General features: G+C 40.8%; 2 protein-coding genes across 5 annotated transcripts in view; one reads left to right on the top strand and one right to left on the bottom strand.

Moving 5' to 3' along the window:
* Nucleotides 1–6,662, top strand: part of LOC147114921 (gamma-glutamyl hydrolase-like) — a 79,205-nt gene extending 72,543 nt beyond the window's left edge. For both annotated transcript variants that reach the window (XM_085993033.1, XM_085993032.1), the window contains 3 exons: nt 1,034–1,127; nt 3,932–4,069; nt 4,859–6,662. In XM_085993033.1, the coding sequence (XP_085849159.1) occupies nt 1,034–1,127; nt 3,932–4,069; nt 4,859–4,995 (369 nt within the window). In that variant the 3' untranslated portion in view covers nt 4,996–6,662. The remainder of the gene's footprint in view (nt 1–1,033; nt 1,128–3,931; nt 4,070–4,858) is intronic.
* A 90-nt stretch (nt 6,663–6,752) lies between these two features.
* Nucleotides 6,753–13,725, bottom strand: part of LOC147114920 (sodium/potassium-transporting ATPase subunit beta-1-interacting protein 3) — a 942,742-nt gene continuing 935,769 nt past the window's right edge. For all 3 annotated transcript variants that reach the window (XM_085993038.1, XM_085993037.1, XM_085993034.1), the window contains one exon: nt 6,753–13,102. Coding sequence is in view for 2 of the 3 variants with exons in the window: in XM_085993037.1 (XP_085849163.1) it covers nt 13,089–13,102 (14 nt within the window). In the remaining variant the exon portion in view is untranslated. The remainder of the gene's footprint in view (nt 13,103–13,725) is intronic.

Here is a 13,725-nt window from a genome sequence, read left to right as displayed (position 1 = left end):
TATTACTTGGAAAATACAAATCTAAATGGGGTAGAAGAGCAAAGGGATCTCTGAGTACAAATACACAAATCACTAAAAGTTGCAACACAGGTTAGCAAGGCCATAAAAAAAAGCAAACCAAGCACTAGGGTTTATTTCTAGAGGGATAGAATTGAAAAGTAGTGATGTTATGCTAAACTTGTATCGAACCTTGGTTAGACCACACTTGGAGTACTGCGTACAATTCTGGTCACCATATTATAAAAAGGATATAGAAGCACTGGAGAGGGTGCAGCGAAGATTTACAAGGATGATACCAGAAATACGAGGGTATACATATCAGGAAAGGATGAACAGGCTTGGTCTCTTTTTCCTCTTGAAAAGAGAAGGCTGAGGGGTGACCTAATAGAAGCCTTTAAAATTATGAAAGGTTTTGATAGAGTAGATACAGAGAGAGCGTTTCCACTTGTGGGGAAGAGCAAAACTAGAGGCCATCAATATAGGATAGTCACCAAGAAATCAAATAGGGAATTCAGAAGAAACCTCTTTACCTAGAGTGGGGAGAATGTGGAACTCGCGACCACAGGGAGTGGTTGAAGCGACTAGTATTTAAGGGCCGGTTAGATAAGCATATGAGGGAGAAGGGAATAGAAGGTTATGCTGATAGTTAGATTCGGAAAGACGAGAGGAGGCTCGAGTGGAACATAAACGCCGGCATGGACTGGTTGGGCCGAATGGCTTGTTACTGTGCTGTATATCCTATGTAATCAGTGTTGCTACTTGATTAACTGGACCCATACTGTTGATTCGTAAATCGTTTATTTTCTTTGTGGTGGAGGAGGGAAAGAAGGAAATAAAATCAGGTGCACATCCCCGGCTTCACTTGTTGACATCTCTTCACCCTCCACATGCTAATTATTTTTGAAATCGGCCATGTATTTTATGTACCGTATCACTTTCATTTACTACACAAAGCCACATTTTCAGGATCTGCTGTACAGTATAGAAAATTGTAAGTTGATTTACATTCATATCTTTTTGTGATTAATTTCAGAATTTTACAAACAATGCAAAATTAAGAAACTTCTACAAAATCTTGACTACTAATACTGACAGCCAGGAGCTTGAATTTGTATCCACAATGGAAGGTACTTACAAATAACAGTGGTAATCAGTAAAAGTGGGGCCCTCTTTGGAGTGAATTAAATCCATTTTATTTTCACGAAGTGTCATGTCATTTTATTTTTATCCTTCCTCTTCAGAAAATGAATTACTACTGTGACATCTTCCTTTACATTATTAATTGTTATTGTTTCTGAAGATTCCCTTTGCCATCATACTCGTAGCTCCTGGTCCTGTGACATTGCCAGATGGCTTCCTTAGTGCAGGTGCACAGAGAAACAAGTGCATAGGTAGAGATTGAGAGAGATGAGCATTCTCCAGCTGTACACTGATGTTTACGGAGCTGCGCATTCAGTTCCTGCAGTGCCTCATTCAGCCTAGAATGTCACCTGAATGTGGTTGCAGTGTGCTATGTTGTGCCACTCTACAACCAGCAGCTTGCCACTTTTATTCGTTGAATATTTAAATGCCATTTTTATTTTGCGGAGCAGACCTCTAATGTCTACCTTTTGAGGGTGATTATGGACAAGCTTCATTTCCAAATTGAAATGAATGGGGAATGGAAGCCGCCTATTAGTTTGCTGCTGATATGACATCCCAGCACAAATTTAAACTATTAAAATACCTTTTGAATTTCTGGGAGACAGTGATGTATTTCAGTTCTCTAAGCATTATTTCTTAATTGTCCACCTCAGTGCTTTTTTATTAGTGATTTACTTTTAAAGATCTGCAGCCATAAAGCTAACTTTATTGCTGCTGTTTTTGGTTGACACTTGTGTTGAAGTATTTCTGCAGTAACAGTGGACAGCTCTATATAGAACTGTACTAGACCAAACAAATCTGCACCCTCTTCCTGGAGTCCCATATAAATAAGTCTCTTCCCTCAAACTCCCCAACACAGCCATGCAGTAGGAGGTATAGATTGATGTCCCCATGACCTTCAATGGCATTACCATCGCCGAATCCCCCACTATCAACATCCTAGGGGTCACCATTGACCAGAAACTTAACTGGACCAGCCACATAAATACTGTGGCAACAAGAGCAGGTCAGAGGCTAGGTATTCTGCGGCGAGTGTCTCACCTCCTGACTCCCCAAAGCCTTTCCACCATCTACAAGGTACAAGTAAGGAGTGTGATGGAATACTCTCCACTTGCCTGGATGAATGCAGCTCCAACAATACTCAAGAAGCTCGACACCATCCAGGACAAAGCAGCCCGCTTGATTGGCACCCCATCCACCACCTTCAGCATTCACTCCCTCCACCACCGGCGTACTGTGGCTGCAGTGTGTACCATCTACAAGATGCACCGCAGCAACTCGCCAAGGCTTCTTCGGCAGCACCTCCCAAACCCACGACCTCTTCCACCTAGAAGGACAAGGGCAGCAGGTGCATGGGAGCACCACCACCTCCAAGTTCCCCTCCAAGTCATACACCATCCTGACTTAGAAGTATATCGCCGATCCTTCATCGTCGCTGGGTCAAAATCCTGGAATTCCCTACCCAACAGCACTGTGGGAATACCATCACCACATGGACTGCAACGGTTCAAGAAGGCAGCTCACCACCACCTTCTCAAGGGCAACTAGGGATGGGCAATAAATGCAGGCCTTGCCTGCGACGCCCAGATCCCATAAACGAATAAAAAAAAGTCAATGAGAGCAAACAACTCATTAATTTCTAGCTGTGCAGAAAAGTGACACATCTCTAGGAAAGATAGGACAATCCCTGCATACCCACATACAGCTGTGCCATCCCACCTGATGCAGCCCCTGGTTCTGAAGTGTTAAACTACTATGCAAACATATACAATATGCTGTCTATATGCCTGCCTGTAAATGTCATGTTGAGAATATTTACCACTATTCCATTAATGTGAAAACCAAGGTCTGATTTTTTTTTTCCTTTGGTCAATAAAAATTATTTTAATTGTACCTTGATTATTAATTAGTTTGCCTGTTTTCCTGTTTTAATAAGTAATTTGTTTATTTGGGATTGGCTTCTTAGATATATTAAAAAAAAATTGTTATATCCCATCTCCTTGCCATGCATAAACATGGATGACTCTTCAGTGCTGCCCACCCCTAGCTCCTGGTAGCACTCAGCATGGAGCACACCATTACAGAATGGTTGAACTACAGAGCGCATGCGCCCTCCACAGAGCAATTCCTTTTTAAAAACTTGCCATAGTGTCTACTGGAAACGTAGCTAAGCACATATATACTTTTATTAATGGGGAGGGAAGAATGAGAGAGCACAAGGATAGAAAGAGCTGATTCTGATGCAATCATGTCTTTAGATTGCAGTGCTTCTGCAATCCTAGTATGCAACTTCCAAAGAGAAGTTTGTTTCAGTAAAGTTTGTATAGACGATGCTGTATTTACTTTTCTGTGGAGCATAAATACACTGCAGTGTGGGAGAGGGAATCATAGAAACATAGAAAAATAGGAACAGGAGTAGGCCACTCGGCCCTTTGAGCCTGCTCCGCCATTCAATATGATCATGGCTGATCCTCTATCTCAATACCATATTCCTGCTCTCTCCTCATACTCTTTGATGCCTTTTGTGTCTAGAAATCTATCTATCTCCTTCTTAAATATATTCAGCCATGTTTATGCATAGATCAGAAGCATGTGTCATTTTAAGAGTCCATATAGACAGAGTATCAAACTGCAATTAGAGGACATGTAAAAGGAGCATGTTACTGAAAACTTTTACAATTAGATTCTATGTAGGGTATCGGAAACTTGGGGAGCTTTTGTTGGAAGGTATGCTCATTGAGATAAAGGTAAAGTTAAGGAAATGATAAGTTTGTTTGCTTTATTGCAGCACGCAGTTACCCTATTTTTGGCGTTCAGTGGCACCCTGAGAAAAACCCTTATGAGTGGAACACAAAGCACAACATCGCACATACCCCCAGCGCTGTGAAAGTAGCATGGTACATGGCTGACTTTTTTGTTAACGAAGGTATGGACAAATTAAATATATAATTAACCTGTTTTGTGTACGGCAAAGAATTTAGTTTTATGTTGATTGTCATCAGCAAAATGATTTGTAGCAATTAAGTGAGTTGGTAGTCCTCTTTGGGGCAGTTATTAAGCCTGTAGGTAATGCTAGTACTTTACTGCAGCAAAATGAACCAGCTTTCACGAGTTGTTTAACCTACGGTGTATCTGTCTGCCCTCAGCAAATGGCCAAATTAATATTGCTCAAATTGCAAAGACTAGAGTATATAGGATAAAATGTACATGTCAAAACCCATTAATACTTTGCATTCTCCTCACTCCCCCTACCAATCTATCCTATTTAAACAAGGTACAAACATAACATTTTTTAGAAACAGAAAATAGACAATAAAGCTAAGTTGCCTATCCATTTTCTCTCCGATCTGACCAGCCCCCATCGCCCCAAATCTCAGACCCTTTTTTCTCCATTAACCCATCTGAAGTTGCTTCTCTATACTTATGGCTTCCAGGAGCTTGGCATCTGTGAGCTGGCTGCTGCTGTTGATGCTTTTTACACTATGTTCCATAGCCCAGCAGCAGACTTGTTAGACCCCGCTTTACCTGGCTTCCTACTTTATAACTAGAGCTCCCTGGTAGTTGAACTCTTCACCACATAAATGAAACAATTTTCCTGCATTGACTGTCTCACTTTATACATGTTTTGTTTCCTTGTTCATTTCATAACTGCAAATCTTGTAAATCAGTACTGAAATTTTTAAAACCTGAAGAAGATTACTTTCTTCTTTTTCAGCTCGGAAGAATTCCCATCATTTTTCTGATGAAACTGAAGAGGCAAATGCTTTGATTTACAACTACGCACCAGTTTACACTGGAAGCACTTCTAGCTTCGAGCAAATTTATTTAATTGATGACAGCTACTTCAGATAGAGATGAGCTTTGATCGAGTAAACGGATAATTTTCCATCTTTGTGCTCTGGTGGGGAACACCTGTTTGAAATTTTGGTGCATGATGCGTGTGACTTTCCAACCATTTGGAAGTCAGAAATTACTCTTTAAATCTAATCACTTGACTCCATCTAATGCTTCATATATCCAAGCAGTTCTGGTAACTTTGTGGCCTTAGTAACAAACAAACAATTGGTTATTCTGTAGCCGGTGGCAATGTCAAGGATTTTCTAAGACCCATTTTTTGCTGTGTCTTCCTGGCTGCCTACTAGTGTCATTAAATGTACTGTTCTGGCTGCAACAGTGCATTTTGGTAGAGACACATCATGATGTCACTGTTTGTGCACCAGCCAGGATATGACTGCCGGTATGCACGTGCGTGAAATAGCAAGCCCACATTAATCTAGTTTACTTATTGGGGCTGAAATCCCTCCAGTTCATAGTTTTAGCAAGTTACCCTAAATATAAAACCAGATTCCCCATTTTGTACTCACATGGACTTTTTCAGTAAAATTATCCAAATGAAGACTTTTATTTATGCCAGTCCCCAACACCACCACCCTTGTGCGAAGTTCATATTCATCAGAATTAAATCATTACATCCATTTCTCTGTAACAGAGCTGTTCATGTTTTAAGGCTTCTGCCTACTCTTCTCGCTGAAAGTAAATTTTCATCCTCCATGCCCCCAGGGAAGCGCGTGTCAGAAAATCGGGTAAATGCTGTCCACTATTTTCTGTCCATTTGAAAGGACAAGTAGAAAATCATTGGTAAAACCCATCTGATTTTCTGATGTGCGTCCCTCGTGCACAAGTTTCTGAAATGCTGAAGATGAAAATTTATCCTTCATCTTCTAGAACTTCCATGTGGGAAGGCTCTTTGAAGCTTGCGAGCGAACTGCATGCAAGGCTTCAATTTACTTTAATGCATTAAAAAAAAATTTTTTACTACACAAAGTATTTTTTTTCCCTCTATATTCGTACATGTGATATTATACAAAATGCTATTTCAATCTTCGAAAACTTTAGTTTAGATGGGCCTGCCACTTAAAGAATGACAACGCAACAGTCCATTGCTACATTTTCAAAGAAATTATTTAACAACGAGAATTAACCAAGCTGTGCCTGGAAAGCAGATTTTCTCTTCATTGCGGACAGAGGGGGTGAAATCGCTCTTCAGCGGTAGCGTGAAAAGGGGAAAGAAAATCATGGAGCATGTAAAATGAGCTGCCAATTCGCCGCTTGCTCGTTTTACACTGTCTGCCCAACACCAATTTCACCCCCACAGTTTTTGATCTGGAAATGCAGCATTGTTTTGGGTTGTGAAATTGACTGTGAAATGCAAGACAATTTATTATAATTTAACCTTTGAAATGCTCTTTATATAGCAACATATAATTTTACATTTCAGTATCTGATTATTTTTGAGGAAACTATTATCTTTGTAGGAAGTAGATTTTTCCTTATTTTGCAGAATGCATTTTACATCGATAATCTGATCTGCTGAATATCAGAGGAACAGATTTCAGTGCACTGCATAATTCTGCAAATCTCTACTGTCTATCGACAGTTCAGGTTGTACAAAGACCTTGGAATTTGAGACTGTGTGTTGTTGATCTGTGATAAAGCTCAATAAAAATGATAAAAAGTGATCTTTGTGCTTGTTTTCTGGTTAATCCAGTGATGCACCGAGTAGTCTGTGTTTATTTGTATTTAGAAAATTCAAGTACAGAATACAGTTAAGTAGGTAAATCATTAATGAAGTTAATCTGCCAAGTCTGCTTTAGTTACCGTATTTTTATTTTATTGTGGACATAGAATCATAGAAATTTACGGCACAGAAGGAGGCCATCCGGCCCATATCCACTGGAATTGAGGTTGCCCAGATTTGTATAGCTATCACCGAGAAGATTATTTTCCCATAAGTGTGTGCTAGATTCAGATCAAACCCCTTGGTTTATTAGAACTTTTTTTTTTTTACAGTTATTTACAATGTTTGGTCAATGTTACACCTTTGCATTCTTCTATTCCAGTTTCAGGTAGTGCTGCCATGTGTCCTACTGTAATAAGTATACTAACCAAGCCAATTTAGCAAATTAAAAGCAGATTATAGTTGTCTCCGAATTGTTAAGTTTACTTCACATACAACATAATTTTAGTCTGGTTTCCTGTTAAGTAAATACTGTACTTCTAATGATTGCAAAAGATCAGGACAGATTCTTCATTTGTATGAACTTAATTGTATTTAAATTGTACAATTGCATTGACTCTACAGTAGGTTAAGCTTACCATAGGGCTGCCAAACATGTGTCTGATTGGAAACTGCCTGGTTACAACAGATAAGTATCCACTCACAAAGCTAGAAATTGGTTACCACGCAATCAAATAAGATTATTGATGTATTTGTTGCATACAAAAGATCAGGACCAAAAATAAGTTGCATATGTTAATATTTGTATATGATTAAATTGTTCATTTTAGGACTTTCTTAGCTAAAAATAATTAGGGACCTGGTAAGAGTTTGGCTATGTAAGAATGGTGAGCCATAATTTCCTCAATCTAACTTGCACCAAATTTATGCCAGTTTCTTAACCGATCTTGTTGACGGCAATTTACGGCGCAATTTCCTGAAAATCTCAAGCATATGCTGGAACATAAAAATCCGTGTAAAACAAGCGGAAATTGGGGCCCTAGCAAAGTGCAGAGCATGTAGTAGTAAGTTTTAAAATTTTTAAGTTACCTGCTGGGCCTTTTTTGGCCCACGATCCACCTCCCAGCAGGTCTGGCGACGGGGAAGCCATCACTGCTCCCCCGCTCAGGCCTTCAACTAAAATTGCAGATCGGGTCCGGATGACATAATCGGCCCTGATCTGCATATTTAAAGGACCCCACTGCCTTCCTGCGGGTGTCCCGCTCGCCTGCTCAAAAGATTCATTAATGTCCTTTAGGTAAGAGACTTGCTATCTCTATATGCTTGACTCTTAGTGCCCTCTGGCAACTCCAGATGGGCCTTGCCAGTTTTGTGCACATCCAAAGGGCATTTTTTTTTAATGTTGCCTAAGCTTTTAAGTCTGGCATTCCTCTGCAGTGCGGGCCACAGATTAGTAACCGACTGGGCCTGCTTTCAGAAGGGGATTGGTTGACCAATAGGCTTTTTTGAGACTACGATAAGCATCCTGCAAAGGTTGTCTGAGAACGGTGCACTTCCAACTTAACTGCAGCAATGCATCATGGTCTTTTACCCTAGAGCGTGACAGTAGTTCTACTCATAGATGTTCTTTCAGCCTCTATATATCTGTTAAAGAAATAATTCAACTTCATTCAACAGTTCTTACGATATATCCATTATTTTATTTGACTTATTATTGATCAGGGAAATCATGAAAAGGTGATGTTTTCTTAATTGAATGAAAAAAGAAAAAACTTGCATTTTTAGAGCATCTTTCACATGCTCAAGATGTGCCAAAGCTAATGAAGTGTTTTTGAAGTGTAGTTACTGTTGTAGTGGATGTGTGTATCTATAATTTTTAAAAAGTCTGTATATAAAATCAGTCGGAGTGACTAAACTGGCTTAAAAACCCATTAATAAAGACTAATTTAGAAATCAAGGTGTAGAAAAGAGGGAATGCTTACAATTAGCTTGTAATCCAATGTACAATTTAATGATTTTAAGCTGACATGAAGTATTTACCATCCATACTAGTTTTTACATGATACCCAGGGTGATGGGCTTTCTAGATAAGTAAAAATTGTTTACATAGTATTTCTATCAATAACACCCTCAATACACATAAGAATGTGCATATATGTACAAGATTATAAAAAAGTTACGCAAAATGTGCTTTATCCATCAGGTCTACGCAAGAGATTCAGTACCCAAAAGCTACCATCAGCGCACATACATTTGCTGTATTAGTAACATTACACATTTGTAATCAGTAGGAACTTGGCAGTTTCAAAGGTCCTTTTGCAACTAAAGGAAATCCAGCCCATAACTGCCTCTTCTAAAAGCCATTGCTATAGATGGCTACAGAAAGAAGTTTGTAATGCAGTCGCAGCATTCGATTTAGCACAATGCACAGCATAGTGAAGGATGGTGGTGCCGAAACACCGGGAGTCCAGCTCTGCCAGTGGAAATTCAGTGAAGTAAAACGCTTGGCTGTTTGGGCACAGTAGTGCCGATCCGGTCCCAAATTCTGAGCATAGGGTCCTCTGTGGGGGTGGGCTATGCCTGTCCTGACAGAGGACCAGAAAATTAGAGCAGCTTCATGCTGCTCTGAGGGCAGGAGAGAGGCCTGGGAAGGCCTCAACAACTTTGTTTCTTCAGCTCACAATGAGCTGTTGCTTCAGGCAATTGATCATCTCTGGAATTGATTACCTTTGATTGGTAATAGTTTGGAGCCTTTCAGAAGACCTCAACACTACACATGCTAGCTGTCAGCTGGTGAGAGTTCCACTGAAATCTTATGAAGACACACTGAGCAGACTTCCTGGAGCAGCCTGGGAACTCCCCCAGCTCAATGTGTGGAGGGCAGCAGAAGATCTGCCCATCCCATCTCCCATCACCAGAAAATGGCTGGAGCTAAAAATGGGGTGCAATCCTGGCAAAGCTGATTCCGACCATGGGCGGGTAATCCCAAGCTCTCCACTCTTGGTCTTGATCAGAATTTTGGGGCCTCTGGAGTTGTTACCCTATTTTGTTAATGATGTGCTTACTGGTAAGATAAGAAGCAAAGCTTCTCTGGAGCAAATATTTCCAGAAATTATATTTCGCTGAAGTTATTAGTTATCTTTCTTGTCTCTGCAAATGTGGACAAAGGCCAATACTAGGAAACTATAAGCATTTAAATTCTATTGCTACAAGAATAGGATGCATCATATTTTAGGATTTTTTTTGTATATAACAAGATTTATCAGGGGTGTATGATGTAAACCTGCTTCCATTGAACCATGAACTTTGCATTTTAAATGTTCATAATATTTGTCCTTCTTTCCTCTTGGTCCCTTTCCCCCATTATCCAAAAAGCATCAGGCTAGACGTTAATGTTGATATTAGTGGACATTTATTTGAAATAGATTGTTGACCCTGTTAAAATAGCAGACAGAAAACCTCCTACTATCACATTAATTGTTCATCTGCTAATCTCGGCAACAGTCATTTCTAGCCCATAATATCCACGTTATTCCCAGGATATTAACACCATTTTCAAACTGATTCCTTGCCCTAGAAATTCAATTGCACTGCATCTGTTTTACAGGCATAAAATGAGTGTCTAAGGGTCCAATATGGAATGGCATGCCCATTTCCCCCGCTGAAAGTGTGCTGCCCGCCATATTGGACCAGACTGCTCCATAGGGGTCCAGGGCAGGCCCTGGAAGTAATAAAAGCCTCATTACAATATTAAAATAAGGGTCCTAAGCTTGTTTTAGGAACTTTTTGCAAAATTGGTCTGCTCAAGTGCCTTACTCGTTACATGATAAACTCGCCCAACAAATCATGACATTAACAGTCATCAAGGATCTGGCAGGAGTGCTATTTAATGAGTTCATTGATTCCATACAGGTTAGTTGTTGGTTTATCCCCTTGGATTGCTGTTAACTGCTGGGCCTTCTCTTTGCTATTTTCTCCATTCTACAAGTGATTCTGACTTCTAGGAACAGCTTTGTGCTGGACTGTTTTTTGTCTGTATTGCAGTTTATTCCAGCCATGGGTGATCTGGTCAGTCTTCCTTTGGGGCTGGAGGAGGAAGGGGAGCAGCCAAGAAGACAGGAGAAAGCAGGAGAAGCTGCGAGAAGATGGAGGAGGAGGAGGGCCCTGCGCAGGAGACCATCCACACAATTCGTCTTCAGGGAGCACTTCTCATACCTCAACTTCACTGAGGAGCAATGCCTCATATGCCTTCACTTCACCAAGGAGCTTGTCACTGAGCTATGTCACTTGCTACAGCCACAGCTCGGGCCTCAAACCAGGGCATGGACAGCAATGCCTGTGGCTGTCAAAGTCAATGTGGTCCTTAATTTTTACGTCATGGGGTTGTTTCAGGCTGCAGCAGGTGACACATCACAGTGTGCAGTCCACTGCTGTACCAGGGTGACTGGATTCTATGCCAGGAGTAACCCATGCATTACATTCCCCATGGACAGAGCAAGGCAGGACAGGAAGCACACATTGCAGGCTTCCCCAGGGTCCAAGAGGCCATAGACTGCACCCACATTGCTTTGCCACCCTATCATCTTTTTCAATAGAAAGGGATAACCACTCCCTGAACGTGCAGCTTGTTTGTGACCACAGGCAGCACATCATACAGGTCTCTGCCCTATTTCTTGGCAACAATAACAATTAATTCATCCTGTGCAAGTCCTCTGTGTTGCCTTTATTCCTACCAGGTCGTCAGGTCACAGATTGGCTACTTGGCTACAAGGGCTATCCCCTCCAGACATGACTCATGATTCCTGTCAGGAATCCGGGCACAGACGCAGAGTTGGACGACATTGTAAGCCATACTGCCACCAGAAATTGAGTAGACTATGGCGTTCTCAAGCAACGCTCCAACTATTTGGACTGTTCGCAAGAAGCTCTGCAGCACACCTCTGAACATGTATCCTGATTTTTGCTCAATTGCTACATGCTGTATAACATCATTAAAAGGAAGGACCAGCCCTTACCGCCACCTGGGCAGCAATAGGGTCGTAAACCTGTGGAATTCTCTGCCCTAGAGAGCTGTGGAGGCTGGGTCATTAAATACATTTAAGGTGGTGATAGACCGATTTTTGCAAGATAAGGGAGTGAAGGGTTATGGGGAGTGGGCGGGGAAGTGGCTTTGAGCCCAAGATCAGCCATGATCTTATTGAATGGCAGAGCAAGCTCGAAGGGTCAAGTGGCGTATTCCTGCTCCTATTTCTTATGTTCTAGGAGATTGAAAAGCACCATCAATCACCTGTACCATTTGCTGCCAGAGTTCTTCACCTGAACCATCCCTGCAATCCCCAATACACCAACAGTGCCACCATCCTTATGAGCACTTTCCTCACAACCAATATCTGAGTGCCTTTAAAGTGGTACGAGAGACGCTCTATTTCCCATGCCCCCAAACGCATCGTTAATTAGCAGTGAGGGTAGCACTGGCTGGACGCCTGTGGTCCCTGCACCCACGTGAACAGAGGTGGCAGTCCGTGCCTCATCCCCTGCATGACTCTTTTTGGGTGCAATTGAGTTTCTAGGCCCTCGAGTCTAGAAGTATACTTCCTGTTGGTGTTTTGCATGGTGTGGTCCAAGTGAAGGCTATAAAAACGGTTTTCTGTGGGCTCTGAGACGAGAAGGGTGCTTAAAACTGCCAAGTGCCTTCGAAGAATGTGGAATGATGTAGACTGGACCTATCATTTAGGGTACTACAATCAAGCCACATGCTCCACTCAACAGAAGACCATGACAAGATTCTCAACTACTTCATTGAGTGGAACACAGCAATAATGAGAATAAAAGGTTTCTTTTAATCACCTAATCTATAATCCATAGAATGGCCTAACAGATGTTTCACATAAAATGTTTGTAACATTCACACGACTACAAAATACTGGGGTGCTAACATTATCTTACAAATGTGTTAAGAATTAATACTTAATAAATCCATAAAAAAGTATTTTTGTACAAGTTGAAAACTGACTCATTTAAATATTCTACAGAGAAACAGTTGCTACCATCAGAGGGACTGATTCACTCTCAGCACAAGTCCAGTAATGTTTTTTGTTTCACAGTGGATTTTACCTGAAACAAATCACTTGACTGTACTGAATTCACTGTTTGCTACAGTGTACATACTTTAACTAGACGCTCCATACAAGATACCATTATTGTACAGCAAAGGACAAGAAACAGTAACCAGAACCAAGTATTTCAGAATCAACTTGGATATGCCTAAAAATAAGTCCTTGACTAGAGTTTTGGTCAGAAATGAATTATTACGTGGGAGTACCTGCCCACACCTGATATCACATATAATGTTTTCTCTTTTCTCTAAACTGTAGTTTGAAGTACATCTTCATCAGAGGCCTATCCATCCATGATCAACTGTTGTCTGTCATTTACTTCGACCTGGAAGAGATGTAATAAAAAAATCAGTATTGACTTTTTTGTGACAAAATAAATTATGTTGTTTTCAGAATCATGTTTTGACAGCATTAACCTTTTCAGCATAACATGAAAAAGTTTTTTATACATTGATGAAAACAGCCTGAAGGCAGATCGGTGTAAACATATAATTACAGATCTCTTATGATTGATCACTGGGCTTTGCCAAATGGTTTAGTGGGTAAGTACAATGCATGATATAGTTATGAGCTCATACAAAACAGAAATATTATAGAATTGATCCCTGGCTCCTGCTGAGCTAGCTGATCTCATTGGTGTGAGCAACGATTTCTTATATTACAACAGTGATTACACTTTAAAAGTACTTCATTGGCTGTAAAGCACTTTGTGATGTCCTGAGGTCGTGAAAGGCGCTATATAATTGTAAGTCTTCTTACAATTGACCTCAACACCCCTGGGTTACATAAGAAATAGGAGCAGGAGTAGGCCAATCAATAAGATCATGGCTGATCTGATCCTAACCGCCAATCCACTATCACAGAACCATCTCCTGAATCTAACAGAATTAGACACACGAAATAGGAGCAGGATCAGGCTACATGGCCACTGGGCCCGCTCCGCTACCC

Source organism: Somniosus microcephalus, chromosome 7, assembly GCF_052327205.1.
Source record: "Somniosus microcephalus isolate GS21.2 chromosome 7, FLI_Smic_1.0, whole genome shotgun sequence".
Classification (NCBI taxonomy): Eukaryota; Metazoa; Chordata; class Chondrichthyes; order Squaliformes; family Somniosidae; genus Somniosus; species Somniosus microcephalus.
The sequence above is the reverse complement of the archived record's forward strand: the minus strand, read 5'-3'. Positions and strand labels throughout refer to the sequence as shown.